The sequence below is a fragment of the Onychostruthus taczanowskii genome, unplaced genomic scaffold (genome assembly GCF_017590055.1).
Source record: "Onychostruthus taczanowskii isolate IOZ18803 unplaced genomic scaffold, ASM1759005v1 scaffold12, whole genome shotgun sequence".
NCBI classification, from domain to species: Eukaryota; Metazoa; Chordata; class Aves; order Passeriformes; family Passeridae; genus Onychostruthus; species Onychostruthus taczanowskii.
The window spans coordinates 1075959-1098242 of NW_024498351.1; the positions used below are offsets into that span (position 1 = coordinate 1075959).

The 22284-nt window shown below is 37.7% G+C and overlaps 1 protein-coding gene across 1 annotated transcript in view; it reads right to left on the reverse strand.

The window, feature by feature from the left end:
* The window catches only part of COL25A1 (collagen type XXV alpha 1 chain), a 294304-nt gene that overhangs the window by 99701 nt on the left and 172319 nt on the right, over window positions 1-22284 (reverse strand). The window contains exons 6-7 of the mRNA XM_041428005.1: window positions 20016-20042; window positions 15298-15315 (exon numbers count right to left, since the gene is read on the reverse strand). Of these exons, the coding sequence (XP_041283939.1) occupies window positions 15298-15315; window positions 20016-20042 (45 nt within the window). The remainder of the gene's footprint in view (window positions 1-15297; window positions 15316-20015; window positions 20043-22284) is intronic.

Genomic DNA, 22284 nt, shown 5'->3' on the forward strand with positions numbered 1-22284 from the left:
ACCTTTAGCTACAGTCTCCACATACAGGTACTGTGACATGACATTACAGTAGAGCAGGTCTGCTTTAAAGCTTACACATACATGCCACTGAGAGTGTGAATTTGTGAACTCATACCATCAGTAATTGCAAGATGGGAAGAACTACAATCAGTCGGTGCTGGTTGTTGCTGCCTTCTCCAGAGTGAATGCGAAGCACAAGGGTTGTGCTCACATGTTCTACCTCCTTGAATCATCAAGCCATTGCTAGCTCTGAATATCTCACTGGCTGCAAACTGCAAATAGCATGACCCCTACCTGCTACAGTCAGAATCCTATTTCTCAAGCCTTAGGCATGAAATTATAAGGTAACGTGACACGACTGGGACTGTAAACAGATGTTGTCTTGTGGGAGCTGCTGCTGCCTTCATTTACATGCTCAGTGCCGTTCTTACACCCAAGAGTGGCCCTGCTTCTGACGGGCTTTGGCTCATAACTTTCCTGAAGCGTGCTTGCCACAGCTCTGCCTGTTGGTAGAAGCTACAACAGGACAGATCACATCAGCTGCCTAGGGGGCTCAGCCTCCAGATCTGCAGAGCTCCTGCACTGTTTCCCTGGCACGACTGCTGGCAATTATGTTCAGCCATCACCAGTGCACAGGTGGCCCCTTTCTCTACCCTGCATATTTTCCTCTGCTAACAGTTCTCTGAAAGTACAAACTATACCCAAACATGCTTTTTAATAAGACTGAATCATACATCTTTTTTTTTTCCTCCTTTTTCTGTGCAGGATTTTCTGAAAACAGTCTGTGCACATCATAATAAGATTTTGCTTTGTTTTTTATTGCTTAGTGTTTTCGCTCCCTGAGTGGCACACATGGTCATCTCTAACAAGTCACCCTTCCAGCACACAAATTTTTCATAAAAGTCTTCATAAACATCTCACAATTTTATTGTACCATGGGTGAAGAACAGCTTTTCAAAAGCGTACAAAAGCACTTCTGGTGTGAACATTCTCACAAGTCTCTTTACTTGTATTTGAAATGCTTTTACTTTCTGCAAGAGTCTTGAAAAACAAACAAACAAATGCAAATAAAAATGGTTCTTTTGGATGCAAGTGAAGAGAACCAGCGGGGTTTCATCGAAATAAAAATTAATGGAATACTTTCATGGCTTGTTCACCCATCTCTGGCTTTTCCCCAATGTTTCAATTGTCCTCTATTGTTTTTGCAACTTTAAACAGAAAATTCCTATCCTCAGCCTTTGACATCTTCTTTCCATTTGTGCTGAGAAATTCTCCCAAGGTTTTTTACTGCAGAGTTTATTAGTGTGTGTACACTGAGTGGAGGCAGGGAGGAAAAAAAAATCTGAGGGAAAGTTGGATTTGTGGGGGTGGGGTGTGATTAGGAGACAGATTTGTTTAAAGGACGGCAAGGTTTCTTCTGTTTAAGGGTACAGACACAAAGCACAGAGTGAGTAAAATAACACTAGTTTTGCAGGCCACAGCATGGACTTGCTGCTTTTTTTCCCAGGGAGACTTCTGTGCTTTCGTTTATGAGATGGCAGAGATCAAGCCACGAGCTGCCGAACAAATGTGAAAGCATTTTGTGTAAGTTATATGAAACGTCTGAGGTCAGAGCATTTCTGAAATAACTTCACAGTGTTTTCACTGGAAACAGAGGCTCTTTTCTCAAAGTGTAATTATCTACTCCAGACTACTATACATTTCCAAGGAGAGTTTATAGCCTGTTTCACATAAGCAAGGCCTTGTAAATCTCAAACACATGCAAAATCTGCATTCATAATTAGGCAAAAAATACTACTGTTTTTAAAACAAGGTCTCCTACAGTAGACCGAAAGGCCTCCAGGCACCTGCCAGCTAAGAACAGAGCTGACATCAGGGTCAAATCCAAAAACCAACCATATTCAGGATTGCTCACAGGTGACCCCCTCCTGCCTTTTTTTCTTATTTATTTTTTTGCTATCAAAATCCTATTTCCATACTCTGATGAAAAAAAATAGAAAGACAAGAGAATAGAAAGGAATAGAAAGACAAGAGAATGCAATACTAGAAAACAGAAGATTGATCCTTGCAGTCTTCATCAAGCAACGTTCCGTTAGAATTAACTGAGTGTGATCAGCATGACTTTTTCCACACAAATGAAATTTTGTAATTCATTCCCTGAAATATGCTAATTTTGAATTCTACCCTTGAGGCCATTGCCACCTACATAATTTTGCCAAAGTTACATCCAGAGACCTCCTAAAAAGCCAGTAGTTGACTTATATCGATTTTACAAACATTCATAATTATCAAAATTCTCTTACAGATATATTCTCTCCACATACCTATTGCTACAAATCTGCCTTTAGCCATAATACAGGAAGTTCTGCTGCAAACTCACCCAAAAGGCTCCAAGCACTGATGCAACAGCAGAACTGAAAACAGTAAGGGATTCTTAATACAGAGTACAAAGTGATACTGAAGGCTCTGTAAAAAGCTCCGCAGTCAGTAGAGTCAGAGAGGAGTGCAGATTTTTCCTGTTAGACAGCCCATATGATGCCTCTGCAAAAAGGACCAGCCAGTCCCCTGCACAAGCTGGTGACAACCAACCAACCAACCAACCAAGCAACCAAGAGAATCAGCTGGACTGTGACAGAACCAGGTCCCACTGGGACCATCCAGCCTCACAGCTCCTAAGGAACACAACACGCCAAACCTGACAGCTCCCATCAGAGCTACCACAGAAGACACAGGTGATAACAACCTTTCAGACACAGTCATTGCTTTCCTACATTCCCACCGCAGCAGCCACAGGCTAAGGCAAGCTGGCAGCTGGAGGACTGAATGCAGTTTGCAAGGTTCAGCCTTCATTTTCATTTGGGATCGAGGGGCATGCAGTGCAGTCATCCCTCCCAGCACCCACAGTGTGACTGGCAGCCTAAGGCAACAGCAGCCGTGCAGAAACCAACAGAAAAGTGAACCACCTACTCCAATGTCACCCAGACAAATCCAAAAAGGGAATCAATTTCCCAGCTTAGTTTAACTATGTTTCCACAACTAAACAGCATGCCATACATTGGCTAAGTTAATTGCAGATTACTTTAAGGGTAAAAGGCAGCTTCAGCACATGACAACAAAATAATCAGATACAAAAGTTGAACTTTCTTTCTTTGAAACTTTACTCATGACTTCAATAAACTACAAGAATCTGACCAGAACAACAGTTCCCAGCCTGTCCTGTAATTGCTGCAAAATATTAGGATCAGATATGCTGAATCACAAGAGGTTACACAGAGCATTATGAAACACCGCTGTGTTTCATAACTATTCCAAAGTTCCTACACTCATTTCAGTCTTGTGTCCACCATGCAAACCCTGAACTACTGAGACAATGTGGTTTTGGCATCTGCTGAGCTTGGCCATGTTTTCAGCCAGTGTTTACATACGCTACTTTACAAGGCCAACAATTCACCTTGCAACAATTTTACAAGTACTCAGAAGAATGAGAACTGTTCACTGAATCTGAACAGTTTCTACTGCTGAAGTGCCTTCATTTTTACGTGTTTTATTCTCCTCCTGTAACATGACTGACTTATGGTAAAAACTTCAACCAACCACCTCTCAAAATACTCTTAATAACATCTCATTTTCTTCCCTTATATTCTGAAGTTTTTGTTAAAAATCCTAAGGAGAGAAAAAGAAACCTGAATTTTTGACACAATAAGGGTGACTGCCTTAAACAACATTATGTAAATGATTTAAGCTGCGAAACATAAAACTGATTTATATAGCAATCTAGATAAACAGCTCTGTTAACATCCACAACAAGCAAATTATAAATTACTCCTGCTGTAAATTCATACAAATGCATTCAAAAGTCAGTGATTTATAGCCATATATAAATCAGACAAGTTTATCAACTACAGGCAGGAGAACACAGTCTACCCAAAATGTGTCAAGAAACCATTTAGACATTCATTTAGACCTTCATTTCTCATGCAGTGCTCTAGCTGAGGCTGGGATGGGGTGCTTTTTTTTTTGAAACTTATAATGTTGCTCACAAAAACCACCAGCTCACATTAGAAGCTGCAGAACTAATCCAGTACCCAGGAAAAAGCACAAGGCCCAGTGTCCCAAGCAAGAACCTGCTGAAGGTGATCTCCCCTTCCTTTCTCTGATATTCTTTCTTTGATTAATCACTAAGACTTCCATCTTCTCCTCCCCCTTCCCTTCCTTCTACAGACAAATATAAGGTTTTTCTTTGAAAGCCTACAAAACAACACAAACAGTCCTACAAAATTATATGGTACACAGGGTATGTGGCTACGTACCCATTGCCTGAGCATGAAGAAACAAGCATCAGCTTTACTATTTCCACAAATTAATTTAAGTAAACATTATGATTCAAATCTTTGAAGTTCCTTGTGAGTCAAGTAGCTGCTGTATGTGACAGTAAGATCAATTATATGGTGACAGAAAAAACTGGCACATTCTTAAAGAAAAGAAAATGGCTTCTGGAAAAGTCAAAAGCCTTCTGACTTTCACTTACTGCTCAGTGCACTGTAATACATGCATTTACTGAATCTCAGCCCTCATTGCCTTGTCCACAATGCACCTTCCTGTTCTCCTACTTGTCAGATAAGCAGAAATTCACTAATAATGTTAGAGATTTAATGCAATACTGTAAAAAAATCCCAAAAAACAAACAAACGAAAAAATCCACACCACAAAGGAAATGCCATTCTTGTAGCTGGTAGAACAGGACATAAAAGTACAGATGAGAAAACCTAACATTGCTGTATCTATCATGTTAGTAAAAAAAAACAACCAGAGCTTCTGATTTCAATAACAGGAAGGAAGGAAGATTGTGAGGAAGATACAAACACAATCTTTGTTACTTCAAATCCAAAGACACACACAAAATTTTGGCTAGCACTCAGAACTGCAGGAAGACATAATAAAAAGCAACAGATTTGAGTCCTACAGAACCAAAATTCAGAAGGCAGACTGAACAGGAAGTCTTTTTTCTATTATAATTACTACTATATTTGCAATTTCCACTGCAGTCTCAGGATTTTTTTGAGTTCAATCTATGATTTTTAACACTATTTTAAACTGCAACATAGTATCAGCTTCAGTGTTCAATATTTGTTTTATGGAACATTTCAAAAATGAGACACTTTTGATACAGACTGGTTGAGGCCATCCCCCTACTACAAGCAGGAGCCACTTGAACTTGACCATTAAGTAAATACTTTTTATACTTCCTTTGGTAGATATTTATCAATAGGCCAGTTCTCTCATTTATTCCTAAAAGCTTAGTAAGAAAAAAGCTCCTCACTGGGAGTTAACAACTTCCTTCATTTTCTGAAACAGGAGTTCATATTCCAATGTTTCAGCTATTTTTACCCCAAAACTTGGATGGTGGCTTTTGTAATTCAAACACCTGTGGTGCTTCCCTGATTTTTTACCAGCCTGGTAGATAATTCAGGTGAAATGACAGTGCCCTTTGCCCATTTCATCTTTTTTTTTTTTTTTTTTTTTTTTTTTTAAACTTAAAAGAACCTTTTTGATGAGGATGGCAGGCTGAACTTCAGATATTTTGAAGGAAACAGAAAAAGGATGAAAGCAAGGGAAGGGAGGAGTTTCAGAGCAATGGAGATTCAGCCCTGCCACTTCACTCCCTACAGCAGAAGTACCTATGGTCATCGAAATACATCTTCCAAGCTCCCTAGACCTTCGGATATTTCAGCTTTGCTGTCTGCATTACTATTCTGTGATGGAATAGCATCCAAATATCTACCAGGCAGATCCTCCTTTGACCAGCAGCTGAGTCTAGGAGATTTATGCACTTCATTAATAAATGCCGCACATGGTCCAGCTCTACAAAAAAAACTAGTAACTACACAGAAACAGATGATTGAAATCCCAGAAAAAAAACCCCTCTGTTCATCTATTTCAAATAAGGGTTACTTTCAAAACCAGGCGGATTTTTGAAGAATTTTGGCCTCTACCTGCTATCATATCAAATTTATAAAGTAATAAAGGCTGAACTTATGTAAACAAGCAAACCTGCACAGCTCACATCTGAACAAGGCTTTGCAGACATGTATTTGCTGTATTTTAACACTAAACCTATTTTCAGCAAGAGGATTTTAATACAGACTTTGAAACAGGGAAGGCCAATTCCATTCTTCCATTTATTGTGGTGACTCCAACACCAGTTTCAGCAGCAATGCTCTGAGTTGCACTCAGCATTTCAAAGGCAGGCCATACTGTCTATACACTGTTTTTTCTTTTACAAATTTTGCTACTCAGTAGAGGAGGTATTTTCTCTCTCAGGGTAGTAGAATGTCAAAGAAAGATTTAGATATTCCTTTAGTGTTGTTCTGCAAATGCTACTATAAAATGAGACTGTGAAGATGTGTGTTAGATTACTTAAATCATGAATCATTAAAACAAAATGCCAGTAAAATAGTAGTATAAAGCCACAGCCACATAAAAAATAGCACCAGGGGTAGAAAGGCTTCTGAGACATCCACAGATTAAGAGCAATGGAATTACTTCAGAAACTAGGTAACTTTTTAAACTTCAAGGTATGCTAATGCTTGGGAAGAATCTATTTCAGCAAAATACTATACATTTCTCTGAGAATCTTACTCTTCTTTCTCTCCTATTACCACTTACGAGTTCTGTAGCCCCTTAAATTGTTCCTGTGCATGGGCTCCATTGGTACCTAAAAAAGCCTCTTCACAAGAACTGTCTGACCAATGTTATGATAAAAGCTACACTGCACAAACCCACCTGAAGTGACCTGCAAGTTTTAAGTTACCACAAATGTTTCTGAACTATTCCAGGTACAAATCATTGCTAAAAGAGGCAAAGCTTGACACTCTAAGTCAGAACTCTAGTCTTGATGGGGATGTGTCAACCCTTAGACAAATTAATTTATTTAATGTCAACTAGTGTACAGAAAGAAAAGCACCAAAAAAAGCATATAAAATAATATTTATGTTACAATTAGACAAAAAAATGTCACTACAAGAACTAAATCTTTCATTTATTGTCACCAATTCCCTTATCTGCAAAGGGAAAAACTACAATGATGTATTTCATAGCGCTGTTTTGAGAACTGTTCAGATTTGTGAAGTTTGAGATGGAACACCAGATAAATGCAGAAGAATTTTTATATCAACTTCAAACATACACATACTTTTTTATGCAGACGTATGTAAAAGTGAGATGACTGAATATATTCTTGTAACCTATAAGGCTGGAAACATCTTTATACAGGAAGCAATTTAAGACAACATAAAGTTTATTAAAAACAAAACTGTTTTCTCCTGAAGACTAAGAGTATGGACTACAAAATTCAGAACATCTTCAGGGGAAATTAAACACATATGTATATTTATACTTAAATGGATATTCATTGTTTTTGGCAAATGATCACTAGCAGACACACTGGGCAATATAGCTGGATTGTATTTCTGAAAATACGTGATTCTCTTACATGTTTCTCAGCAGCTCACAGCTCTTGAATATTACTGATGGACCTCAGTAAAAAACTATATTAGGAAATCCTACAGTGTTGTAGGGACAGACAAAGCATTTTTGAAATTGGCAGTCTGGATCAAAGCCCACAAACAGAATGGACACTTCCATGGCGTTCTCAATAGCAACATTCCTGGCAATACACAAAATACTCCAGTGAAAGTGACTGCTGCATTTTCTGCCTTTTTCTTCCTTCTTGAGACTTGACCCATACTTACAAGGAAAGAGTAACATATCAGCACAGCTCTTATTGCCAGCAACAATTCAATATAAAAAAAAAACCTAAAGCATTTCTACTAACCCAGCAATTTGCTTCAAGTAAAACTTCAGTTCACAGGAGTGAACTTTAAAGGAGTCACTTTAAAAAGGGAAATATAAATTTTGAAGGTTTCCTCTACCAGCCTGAGATCCAAATCTCCCAGGTCTGCTCAAGTTTACAGGATTTTCAAGCATCTAGCACAAAGCATCACCAGCCTCTGAAATGATAATGGCTTTCAAAGGAACTCTGATATTTTGAAAACCTTGTAGAAGACTAATGTCTTAGACATCACAGCATTACCTTCAAGTCACAATAAACTTGATGAAATACACATTTTTGTAACTCCTAATTTTTTTTTTTATTAAAGCTAGTGAAACTACTGGGATCTGCAACAAATTGAACTGGATTTCAAAGCTAAAATACAGCACGAAGATCACTAAAAACAATAAGCCAGCATGAGTTTAGTATCAAATTAAAAACATGTGCAGCAGGATAGTAAAATACTATATAATATTCCTGAACACAGTTCAATATGTTGCTTTGGCATAATCCCTAATATCACACAGAACACACAAGTGTATTTCTGCCATATGTAGAATAAGAGGAAGAAAATACGAAGGTCATTTGATAAAGAAATGATTTAGGAATACAATAAATATTTCAGAGTCCTTAATTATATTTTGACAACCCTTTGTAATGTCATAATGTAACCACAATACTAAGTTTGCAATTGCTTTTTTGTACTCATATGCACTCTGTTAAGCTAAGCAGAGGTTTACCAAATTAAGGCTTGCAAGTAATTTTTGTTTCACAGTTTCTCACTTTCTGTTAGAAGATCTACTATGCCCGGGTGACAGCTGGAACTTCTAGATGAATAGATGGAATGCTAATGTGTGATTCCCTATCACATTTGTACTGGCATATGTAATCAGTGAATCAGATCTTCATGTTTATTTTATGAAAACAAACCCAATTCTTTTAAAAAATTAATGATTCCACCATGAAGAAAAATTGGTAACATCCTACAAATAGAAAGCTCTCATGCATATTTTCTTTTAGAGTTTCAAATATTAGTTTTATGCATTGTCTAATTTTAGGGATTGTTTTTTCACACTAACAGTATCATAAATTGTTGCTATGTGAACTATGAAATGAGGAGCTCAACTTCTAAAAGTTTTGCATCAAACTGTTTTCTAAGCCCATCTTCCAAGCTTTCTTTATCTTTTGCATACAGCTAGTCCTGAAGGAGATCTGCGGATTCAGTAAAAGAAGCCACCTTCATAGGAGCAGAATTTATTTTACAAGCACATCCAGAGCTGATAATTATGCTGCATGAAGAGCCCTTTCCACAGAATTCTATACAATGAATATTCTTGTTTTTCTGTCTGTAGAAAATCAAAACCCAGACTCAATTGGTAATTGTCAAATCAACAGAATTCAAGTCTGATACTTTCTGAATCAAGCAAGAAAGTAAGAAATAAATTATCTGTTCCAGGAAATGCTGTGGAACATCTGAACATCTTGCTATTTCAGCACCAGATAGTTACTGAGATTTTAACTCAAAAGCTTGCCTACCAGAGTAAGTAAAAGAACACAGTAGCACAGTTGGGGTAGGAGTCTGGCCTCCTCTTGGTGTCAGAGCCTGATGAGTAGAGCTCTGAAAAGTCTAACTATCTCTAACTTAGTTCACTTAGCAGGGTACTGCAGGAAGATCATCAATCTGCCATTAGAGGGTCCTTTGCAACTCCTGATAAAAGGATGGGAAAAGACAAGTAAAAAAATATGTTGAAAGCAGAGCATAGTATCAAATTTTAAAAGAATTTTTTTGTTGATGCTTGGAACATTTACTCTCCTCTACTTTTTTAAATTATGTGTGGTGCTTCCTTAGTCTTGGTACAACAGACAGTTCAGAACATTTTTTCCCTAAATCTCCAATTCTGTGCTCTCTTCTTTACAAAGCAAAGAATCCTCTTACTTGCACTAATACTGTCTGCTTAGCCAAGAAAACCATTTAGTATTCACAGCTCTTCTGGTTTACACATGTGCATAAGTCTACCAGGGGAAACCAAAGTGTTTTATATTTGAAAGTGCTCATTGTTGTTGTCAATGCCTTTTAACAAAATTAACTTCTTTTTTATTACATATGAAGTTGAGAAAGCATCATGCTTAAAAACAATTAAATGCACAATCTCCTTCTGAGAAGACATATTTCTGGCTTCTTTTGTGTCATAAACACTTATGTATACAGTAAATGAAGTTTTAAGCATGATTTCTCCTCTTAACATTCTCTGATGTGGTTCCTTTTAGCAACTAACATAAAACGAAAAGCCATGAAAATGGCATTTGTTTCTTCTTGTTCACAAATCATTATGGGCTGTTTCCTAAAAAGGTCTCACAATTTCAATGGTGTTCACAAATGCTATTACCATTTAAGAAAGGAGAATGGCAACTAAACTCAAGCTCTGCCTGCTTAAACACATATGAAACAGTACAAGTTTATTTATTTATGTGATGCCCTCAGATTAGTTTCTGATCTCATAATTTACAGTAAATTGTTATTAGCAGCAAAGACATCAAGGATTTATCTTCATTATTTGTACACAGAAAGTAAAAAAAACTTTTACAAGTCTGCTACCTAAGGTTAATAAACTAATAGTTGAAGTTTGACAGCAAAATCTGACCTGCAACTTGAAAGTCAAAAGCAGATCAGCATTTGTATAATCAGACTGTCACACAATTCTTCAGCTGGATCAGAAGTTTAAAAAGGAGCATAGTGTATGAGTTTCTAGGAGAAATACCCCATAATATCATTCTCAACAGTGAGAACAGCTGATGGCCAGGGTACAACCACTGGGATTCTCCCAGGAACAGTAACTTTACAGCCCTGTGTATCTGAAAGTGAGCTATTGCTTCAGTCATTGGCAGATTTTGTCTTTCATAAGTGTATTTCTTGCCTCCTTCCCCCACTCTCCATGCAAGTAAAGAGTATTGAGGCATTCATGTGAGGAAACTGCTAGAAGAAAAAGGAACATGGAGTTCACACCTCAATTTATGGTGATCAGAACAAAAGAAACATGTCCAACTCTAACAACACTCTGCGGCACTGATCAATAGGACATTATGTACCTTGCCCATAGTTTAAAAGCCATAAAACACATACACAATCACTTGATGTTATCAACTGCCCCACTACTGAATGGCGTGGACTGAGAGCAGTATTTAACAGGTTGTGGAATGCAGATGACTGTTCAAAACCACCAAAACTGAAAGCGAAGCTCAACAGGAATTAAAAATACGTTTTGTTTATACATCCCCCTTTCCCATCCTTCCTACTGTCAGATACTCTTTCCTAAGATCTAGGAGTCTCCCTACCATCACAGTGTTCTCCAGGAAGTGATAAATATCTTCCCTAGACTGCTGCCTTCCAAACCCACTCAAAACTAGGGCCTGTGGCCTGCTGTGTTTCTCTGTCCTTTGACAAAAACCAGAAAACTAAAAGTTAAAACGGTTCCCACCAGCACTGTTGACAGTACAAGCCAGTAATAGCCAGTTTAACCATGAATCAGAATCTCTGTCATCAGAAATTAAAAATACTCCAGCCACATACCCTGATGCTTGATGGTGAAAAAAAAAGGCACACATACATTTGTCACCACAATTGCTATGGAAACCTTTATCATGCACCAGGCACTGGGAAATTTCAGGCTGTTACAGCATCACATCCATGGACGTGTCACACAAAGGAAAACTGGAATCTCATGAAAACAAATATCAATCATTAACACTTTGTCCATTTCTAATGCAGATTTGGACAGCTGCCAAAGAGAAAGGAGAAGCATCTGTGAGGCTGCTGTATGTCAAAGTCCCACACAGAGAGCGCTCATGTATGCTGACATGCGAGACAAAGCATGTTGTGCTAGAGATGGGCCAGGGAGAGGATACTACCCCAAAGAAGGAAACAGCTGGCTGGCTGAGACCAAATCGAGCAAAACACCACCCTATCCCACACTTACAGTCTTTATTAGCTTTAGTTCAGCAAGATTTTTTAAAAGGATTGTTCTGTCTTCCTTCGCCATGATATTACAAGCATGGCTTCTAGTATTTACACAAACCTTACCTCTAAACAACAAAAAATTGTTAAGGTTAAAATAGCCAGCCTTCTCTCTTTACCCAGACAGGACATTTCTTACGGAATTAACATTAGATTAGAAGCCAAACTTTGTTCTCTGACAAGCAGGAAAACTTCCATTATTTGAAAAAGAGAAAGTATGGGCAGAATTTGGTTGTATAGATTTCCTGGGAAAAGAACCCTTTCTGGTTCAAGCTAACCTAAATACATATTTATATTCCAGATAAGAAAATGCAGATATTGTTTTGGGTCACTCGAGAGTCAGAATTTAATTTCAGCAAAAATATTAAAGATTTTATTACTTGCTCTTCTGCAGAAGAACACAGCTTGCATGGTATTTAAAGTAGCTTTCTTTTTAACAGAAAACCAAAATCCTAAGAAGAGACTTTATTTTTTTAAAGATTAGGCTAGAAATTCTTTCGTTTTTTATTGTGGTCTTTACTTTTCAGAGATGCAATAAAACCATAAGCTTTTTCTGGAAGAAAAAAATATTAAAAAGCTGCCTGTAAGTTGTAATAAAGCTTGTTGTCAGTTAAAATGGGAAAATGTGAAGCAAAATTATCTTTTGAAAAATTATCTTTATCTCGAAGAAAATAAGCAATAAAAAAAAAATAAAATGGTAAGAGGATGTGCCCAGTAATTAGGTGTGTGTTAGGTGAATATAGTGTGTACTTTATACCATAGCACAAGAATAGGGGTTAATAAAATAGCGAGTATTAGACTTTATCCCTGACCTTAGCATAGACTTGCATGGCTAGGACACCAGAAACTTCCTAAGTGCTTCTCCAATCAGCATACCAATTTTGTTCTTTGAAGCCAGGATAACCAAAGTGATAAATATTTTAAATTTTGAATTTCTCATGCATGCAGTTAAGACCAGGGAAATTGCTGACAATCATAATAGGCTGGAATTTCTGTATTACTTAATGACATGCCAAGGAGTTTTCATTTATTTTATCTGTTTGGGAACAAATTCTGTTTTCTGTGGATACTTTCGATTTTTAAAAGTCTTGAGATTTTCAACCACAGCTTCCAATATTTAAAAATTCCAATTTTAATATTTAAAAAATGCTGTCTCACCAAGTTATCTGGATCTGAGTTTCAGTTTAAGGGGATAAACTTCTGAATGTACAGCCTGCCTGTAGTTGCCCAAGACATGTAGATGTCAACACTGGCTAGAAAGCAATTCAGCAGAAGGGTTATCTGGTTCAGTAGCTGCCTACAGTCAGAATCTGGAATGAGGAGGCACGAATGCGCACAGCTAGTGTCATGTGAGAGATTCCCTAGGTATCCAGGACAGCTGCCTGTGACCGACAGCTACAACCACAGCCCAACACAGACTCCAGCCCGTGCACTTAAACAGCCAGCGGCTGAGGCCGGAGACGCTGGATCAATTCACACAGCAACAAATGCCTGAGTGCAGACAATGTAACTGGGCCCAAGGAGTTTGCCATGAGCTGAACACGTTTCCAGGTGCACTGAGTATTGGCTTAACCTTCATTGACTGCCTGGAGTGCTCAGACACCTCGTAGGTCAACACCTACACAACGCAAGATTCTGGGTTTAGGCTTCTTAATGTAAAGCTGAACACAACTCTGTTTCATGCCCTTATGTTTTCCCACCAGTGCTCCCAAAAGAATTATCCTGGACTCAATCAGCCAGTCAAAATGACTGAGTACACACATATTCTCCTGACACAATAAGAGCACCTTGAGCTGAAAAGGAGGATAAGGCATTATTAAGGATAATGCTGAGGACGTGTTGCTGAGGACAATGGTGATGACCCAGAGGTGACCATTTCCACTGGGAGAAATTACTGAAGTTAACATGTAAGAATTCTCTCTCAAAACAATATGGGGAACATTTTTAGAGGGCTTTTTCTTTGGTTTGCACCTCACTTGTCCTACACCCATGATGAGATTTCTCTACCTTTCTGCCCTTGAAACAGCACTGAATGCTGCCATCCCCACAGCGGTTCCTTGCCTACAGCTATCCCAGGGCATTTCATGTAGAGATATGAGCTCCAAAGACTGAGCAGCTGTTTACAAGCATTAGGCAAGAGACACTCTCTGAGCAACTGAAATGTGGGAGGTGGGGGTCCAAACCCAGAAGGAAAGGACACGGGTGGCAGCACAAGTTAACATCAACTAGAGGGCAGCCCACAGGCTCAAGAATCAGCCTCAGGTCCGCAAGAGAGCTTGTTCAGAGCTACAGTGCCACACAGAATTACAATCTCTCTCTTCACCAACCCCAGCAGCACAGAGGCTTAAGATGCTTCTCTGTATAGTCCATACATCAAGAGCCTATTGTGAAATGTAAGTGCCATAGGCAGTGGTCATCTCCAGTACCATATGGATTTCTTACACAGTTCTGTAACATGAAGCCTGGCACTGCAAGGATACCGTGCATTCAGGCCAAGTGCTTTGAAGGTTCGTAAATCAACCAGTCTTTGAACGGAAAATTATGTTTAGAAACTAAAAAATCTAAAATAAATGCTTGCATCTCATAATGAAAATCTTAACTTAAAAAAATTGCCAGTCAACATGATGATAAAGCTCTAACATTCAATTATGATTCTGAAATATAGAAGGTCCTCATAGAAATCCCGATTTGGGCAACAAAATTGTGCTAAGACACTTCCACAGACCAAAGCTTACTTCCCACAAAGCATACAAAAAGCCCGAGTTTCTCAACTGATTTCACTAAGTATGGCATTGGTACTGGCTTAGTAATTTATTTGTTCTTCATATTTCCTTGCTCTTCCACATTTTTATAGCACTCAAATAATTAACGTTTCATTTTTGCTATATGTAATGTTTCCTCTCTGCTGGTCTGTTTCTTCCTTAGAACTGAAGTTAGGTCCCTAGATTTCCACGTCTTCAATTACAGCTCACAAGACAAAGTTCTACTATTCTTAAATAAAGCAGAACTAATTCAAAGCAGTGTATCTAATTAATCAAAACAGCTAGCAGTGCAATATTTAAAATAACTGAGGTTCTGCCTGGATTATAGCAACATTATTAGCATGTGATTAATAAGCAGTTGAAGTATTACATTTGCTACACATTTGCTAAGCTATTTCATCTTGCTTTAAAGTTTGGTGGCAAAGTTTCAAGCCATAGTTAGGAGATTTGCTCTATTCAGTATTATGTTGTTAACCCCACCATCTGGTCAGACAGCTGAGGGAACTTAACCATATGTGGGGGGCATATTTCTCTCTTGGGAAATATTTTTCTTACAGAATGATGCAATGGTTATCAGTTTCTATCTTACTACAGTAGGATCAAAAATATACTAAAATACTTTTTAGACAACCTGAGTTTAGTGGGCCCGGTATTTAACTGTTAATTATGTAAGAAAATAAGATGGCACTTACTTGAGGACCAGGCTGACCCTGAAAAAAAACAAGAAAAACAAAAGATTATGGAAAGTTATGACAAGGATGAACTCCTTAAATAATAGAAAATAGTTATAGTGATCTCTAATAAGGAGCTAACAAAATATACACTGCACTGAAGTCAGATTTTGGACTCTTAGGTTGATATTGAATTTGAGTGTTTTAATTCAAACTGATGAACTTTCTTGCAAATAACTGATTCTAGAAATAAATTGCAATAACATATTAAAACTGCATTTGAGAAACTTCTTAGTTTAGATATCATAAACAATTTGGAAATGATAGGAGGACTTAATTAACAGTTCTCAATTGAGAAAGAAGCCAGAGGTGCTGAGCTGATTCAGAGTAGGTATTATGGGTTTTTCTCTTTCATTTCTTTATTACAGCTCACCTCCATACCTCAAGGAGATGCAAATTATTTACTACAACTGCTTATTGAATAAACAAAGTCTCAAAACCGGAGGAACACACTGCTGGACAAACAGTAGTCTTTTTGCCTTTGCTACAGCACCAGAGTTTTAAGCAAGTATAAACCATTATTTAAACCAGCAATTGCGGAAGGTCTGAGACAAACTTTTGTCAGTCAATCCAAGAAGACAGCTGATACATTTCCTCTCTCTTATTTATCAACATCCCCTTTAGATCACCCCTGGACAAGTGGAGAGGCACCCTTTGTGCACTGAGGAACTGTATTTCTTCTTACTGCAAGCTCTTACAGAGTAGAAATCCTATCCCTAATTTCCCTAGACCAGAAAAACCAATGAAAGCCATGAATTATTTTAGTGCCCTTAACAGAAATTGCTTGCATGAAGCAGAATTATTTTAGCAAACAGTACAGTAGCTGTGACTATAAACAACATGACCCAGACAATCAGCTCACAATGTAAGACAGAGGAAAATAATTACATATTTCTCCTTAGAGAGAATTCCTTTAAATGCCTAGGGCTAGCTTAGCTTCTGGTGTTTTATGACAATTAAAATAATACTTCAGTTAAACTGAAACTATGTTTCCTTTTGTTGACAGAAACTGAGCATGGAGACTTCTTTTAAATCTTATAAAACCACTTCAGTTGGAAGGTATTTCTACAGAGAGTTGAAATTTTCTGTCTGAACATCAGCAAACACTTTTTTACTGTTAACCAAGCATGGGACCATGGGAGATTGTGGAGTTTCCATTCTTGAAGACATTCAAAAACCATCTAGACATGATCCTGGGCAAACTGCCCGAGATAACTCTACTTGAGCAGAGAGGTTTCACCAGATGACCTTCAGAGGTCCCTTCCAACTTCAAGCATCCTGTGATTCTGGGCAATTTTAGATGAGGTGGGAGGCAGAAGCATTTCAACTGGGAACCATTATCAACAAGAAAAGCAAATGAAGAAATGCTTTTTATAGTGACTAATAAAACTTCTTGTGCCAATTAAAAACCACAATAAAAGGTATTTAAATTCACAAAAAGCTTTTAAAATATTTTTTAAATATATGTAATTATGTTACAGAGGAATAATACTAAAATACTGAATTATTGTGGCTATCTAATCTTTACACTGAATGCAGCATGAAGTATTTCTTGTTGGGGATGCTGCAGTTTTCTATTTATTCATTAGAACAAAACTGCACCATAGAGAACATAAAAAACCCCAAACTTACTGGCTGATGTTGGCAGTTCAAGTATTAGCTAAAACTTTCTGAGTTGGTGAGCTTGATGAAGTTACACATCATGCTGGGTTAATGAATACGATTGAGACTCCTCAGCACTCATATATTACCTCCATCTTCCCCTCACAGCAGGTTTTAAGCTATTTTATGTTATGCCTGATCTTAAAATCATCAGGAATTGCTTATAGATGCAGTACTGGGCAGCTGGTACAATGAAATTGTATCAATTATCTAAACGGAAGTCTGTGCCTGCAAACTTTATACAAAAAATTTAGAACACATTTGCTCACAAAAATATCTAAAGCTGCAATAGATTTTGACCAAATCATTAAGTGCTGTCTCCAACACACACACATATATATATACACATATGTGTGTATATATATACATAAAGCCAAAACTTAAATGAAGATCTGAAATTACCAAAATGTTTCAACAAACAGTTGATTTAAAGCAGTAGAAAGCAAATAAACTGAATATATGCATATATATTTTAACAATGAGATTTGCAAACTGACTTTTTTTCCTTCATCTAAGACACAGAGGCTGCTAAGGGTCCACATGGTACATGCTATATGTATGATACAAGAGACATACACACATAACACAAACATATCCTGAACTGAGTATGAGGTGAGGGTTGCAATCACGCTCCCACAAAAGTGTTTTATACTCTCAACAGCACCACTACTTGGCCTTTCTGGTACTGAGCATTTATAATTACTCTTCTTTCCTGTCTCCAATACAGAAAAAGCTGGAAAATGAATTTTTATAGGACAATGTAGACAGAAAATTCTAAGATATTGAGGAATATAATCACTGCATTACTCTTAGTTTATATACGCTGCCAATATTACCATTATCCTGCATTTAGCTATAAATGCAGATGCTGAATACAAAAGTACTCAAAAGCAGGATGATTTTAACCCCTTGGCTCCTTCAGCATGGAAGGAAATTTGCATTAATGAAAGCTATTATTTTCTGGTTTTTACAATGGTTCCTAATCCTTCAATATTACTTAGCAGTCTTATCTACTCCTTGCCCTACTATCCATTGCAGCTACAGTAGACTTTTCCCTCCTCAAAAGCAATCCAGTGACACTACCCAGAGGGTGCAGCAAGCACTGAGTTATGGAACTCATCAGCTCTTCTTACGAAGGTATGGGTAGAAAAGCATCACAACACTGACATTTTTAATTGTAAAGGGTTATTGTCACACAACAGCAATTCAATTAGGGGCTGTTAATTTCGCCTTCTCTTGTTTTTGCATGTTGTGAAAGAGTCAGGAAGAAAGCTCCTTGTGTTACTTTGGTGCTCATTAAAGAACTCTCTAATACATGAATTCAATTTGATACCATAACTCATTGGAGCAAGCTCAATCTCAATTTATCTGCTTGTGTTCCCAAAATGACCTCAGGACTGCTGAAATCAGTCTGGTTCACCGCTGCACAAATCGCCCCCAGTTCATGCTACTTGTGGATTAAAATGTTTTAGCTGTAAGTCTTTCTCTAAATTTTAGATAACCAACTAAATAAATAATACTAAATAAAATACTGTTCAAGACTGAAAAGTCAGCATTACTCTGATTTTTGTCTAATGACTATCTCTTTATTCAAATCTGTTACATACTCTGAAATTGATTAATTGATTCTAGCTACCAACTAATTGCTGTCTTTGCAGGCATTTAGGGATCAGTCCCACCACCACTGACTAATTAGGTGTATTTTGATGGCTGGTGCTTTGAACCTCAGATTATTGCTCATATACTTGATTATCCCAAGTGAATGCTGCTTTTTATATTATTATTTTTTTAAATCTAAATTACTACAATGGGTATAGCTGCTAATATCTCATGGTTTCAGTAAAATCTCCAGACAATTTTCCCTTCTATATTCCTATTTACTGGCTTAATACACTATTTTGAGGCAAACAAAGGGATTTGGTAACCTATTCTAATTGCCATGATGGAAGGTCTTCTACTGTCGCCAGTTAATCCCTTCCTAGAAATTGAAACCAGTATTAGCTGCTGATATATAAATGATATTAAAACAAAAATTAAAAAAAATCATGGTGTAACTAAAGTCAACAGGCAAGGTATCAATCCCCCAAAAGAGATTAAATAAAAAGCTCATTGACTGCATGTTGCAAACTTTACAGACAAGTTACTGAAAAAGTAGAAAGAAACCTCAAAGAGCAAAGAAAGAGGAGAAAATGAAAGCTGACACTGCAAGTAAACAAGTTGAGCTTGCAAAGGAAATGGAGCTTGTAGTAAGTAAAAGGATAGAAAAGAAAATAGGTATCCAGGGTATCAGTGAAAAGGGGTGCCCTGGGAAGGGAGAAAAGAGACGGAGTGAAAGCAAGATAAAGTGCCAAAACTGGATTTTCACACCTTTTTGCCATGGTGTTAATCTTTAAAGAGCTGGGAACATAAACTTCCAGGCTCATACATCTACACAAAGAGCTGTACAAATATACGCACAAGTACAGATGCGTTAACAAATGCATTGTATAAAATTAAATGTTATTTCTAACTTAATTCAAGCAGCATATCCCTAATGAATACCTGGAATATCAAACAAATGCATTTATTATGGTACATGAGGCTGTTCAGATTTAATCGGCCAACGCAATCCAGGCACAGAAATTAAAACACAAAAATTAAGAATTTGTGAAAGAAGGAAGAGTCACAGAAATGTAGTCAGCAGTGATATCCTGCTGTTTGAAAGGCACCACCAAACTACCCTTGGACAGAGCACCCAAGGAGGAACATCTGCCTTCCAATCTAATTCAGACAGAAAACGAAAAGTGAAGAGGAAGAGCAGAGCTGACCTCCATTTCCTTGCATAGGCACAAAAGACTGAAGTGGCTCTTCAGTAACCTGTTAAAAATCCATACTACTGGATTGCTACTGCTATGCTAAGTTATGCTGAAGGAAGACAGTATTTGACTAATACACATTTCAGCATAAGCAATTTCAAAAAGCAAAGAGGGGAACATGTGAAAGACCTAAATTACACTGGTTTTGAACAAATCACCTACCAGCTTTCCATCCATACCAATCGGACCCTGGGATAATCAAAAGTCAAAACAAAATGGAACAGTTAAATCAGAGTAACACTGAAGATGAGAGGGAAAAAAAACAGACTTGGGGAATACTGTGGACTTTAGAAAACGAGCAACTGTGTCAGCAGCTAAATGCAATACATTTTGAGAATGAAGGCACGGAAAAGAAACAACAAAAGAAGCAGACCAAAGACAGAATTAATAAAAACAGCATGGTGGGAAGTAGCCAAGCTGATGTTTAACAAAAGACAGGTTCAACATGCAATGAAGGAACGGTTAGTCTGGCAGATCACAGTGGTCCAACATAACCAAACATATGAAATAATGCATCTTGCTTTATTATTTTATTTCTGTTATTTCTTTAAATAACAGAAAATAGCTACTTACTTAGCCCATTTATTTACGTGGTTGCAACATAAAATCTCATAACTAATCTGTATTTAAATTTACATTATAGAAATTATTGTAAATAAGAAACTTTAGCTGACACCATCCACAGGGATACTAAAGATTTCCACAGACACCTTCTCTGAGAAGTCCTGTACCTTACTCCGCTTTCTCTTTTTTCCTTTGGGAAACATGGTATTTTCCTCACTAGTACTTCACAAGTTACTTACTTTCTTAAGAGTCCAGAAGCTGGTTGCAGTTATATGAATGCAAATTATGCAAAGGATTTAAAGTGGATGTATATTGCTGTAACGAGTAATTGGTCTTGTATCAACTGCCTGTTTAGGTGATCAGAGGAGAAAGAAGAAGGCTAAAGAAAGTTGGATTAATTTTAAATGTGATGTTTATTTGCTATGTCTTCTGACCGTGGGCAGTCAGGTCAACTTTCACTGGCAATGGAATAAGTGCAAGCAGAGTATGGCAGTTTTTTCTGCCCTTAAATGAATGTTTTAAGCTGAAATCGTGAACTCTCAGGTATTTGCCCTATGCAAATGGAACACTACTTTGTGTCTGCTGAAGAGAAGCTTTCTCTTAAATGCATCCAGACTTTCCGCCTGGAGCTTCATAGGCAGCCCTCTCCAGTCTGCCCCTCCTAAACATACAGCCCCTAGGGCTGACTGCTCACACTGCTAGATTTGGATCACTGCTGCTGAGGAGAAAAAACATAAAATACTTGCTGTTTTTATGCTGATCTATTTTATCCTTGCTGCATTTAGCCCCCTTCCTAAGCACTGCTCTGGCTTGTGAGCTAACAATCAGTGTAAAAGTTTAGGCTAAATCAGTTCTGCAGGGGTTCCGGTGCTACTTCATCCAGGAGTGCATATTCATACCTTCTGCACTATGACTAATAAATAATAATATGTACTACATATAGGTAGACATATAGTGAGCTAGTTCAACAAGCTATCAAGAAAACTATAAGCACTATGAAAAATTGCTGCCATATCATCCAGTGAGTTCCCTCAGTATCTGTCTTCTCCCACCCTAGATCCTGGACTATGCCAAAAATTCCAGACATACTTAACACGAACAGGGCCATCAGCTGGATGCACACATTGTCAAACTCATTATTTTTGGTACAGTATTGGCTTTGTGAGAAGCCCGTGCACTAACCTACTTGTCAGACCCAATAACAAGTTACTGGATCTGGGAAGCCCTACGGGAATAAAATGCCTTACCTCACTTTCCTGCCAGCCCTCGCTGTGTTTCCTGTCACATCATGAGTGGGTGACATGCTGAGAGTGCAAAACAGGTCATCAGCATCCTGGCTGTCTGCATGGCCACTACCTCATTTATGTGCTGACATCCTAGGGAAGTTTGTGACTGCTGGGATGACCTACTCTATCTTTCAGATGTTATCTATGAACAGTCCTTCCCTGGTGACAAGAAAGAAGAAAGCAACACTATCCAGTGGATTAAAATGCTAGAGCTTTTATTATTGTGTTTCCTCTGTGCCTCTTGATTCCATACATGCAGCACACACATAACACTTACTAATTTTCTCATAATTATTTAGTAAATTTCTAAATACGGTTCTATACACCCCAAAAATTAAGGCATTTCCAAGTTATTAGTTATCCCAGATTTTTTCTAGCACTGGGTACTACAGGATATTTACCTAGTAATATTTACACACACAGTCTGCTGCAGGTACAGAAACAAAGGCTGAGCTGAACTCTGGCTACGAATAACTTTACGTCTCGAAAACAAGCTAGAGATATTACCAGTTAGAACACTCAACAGTGGGATCATGATAAGCATGTAAAGTTCCCCTCAGGGCTTTGTGGGACAGCAGATA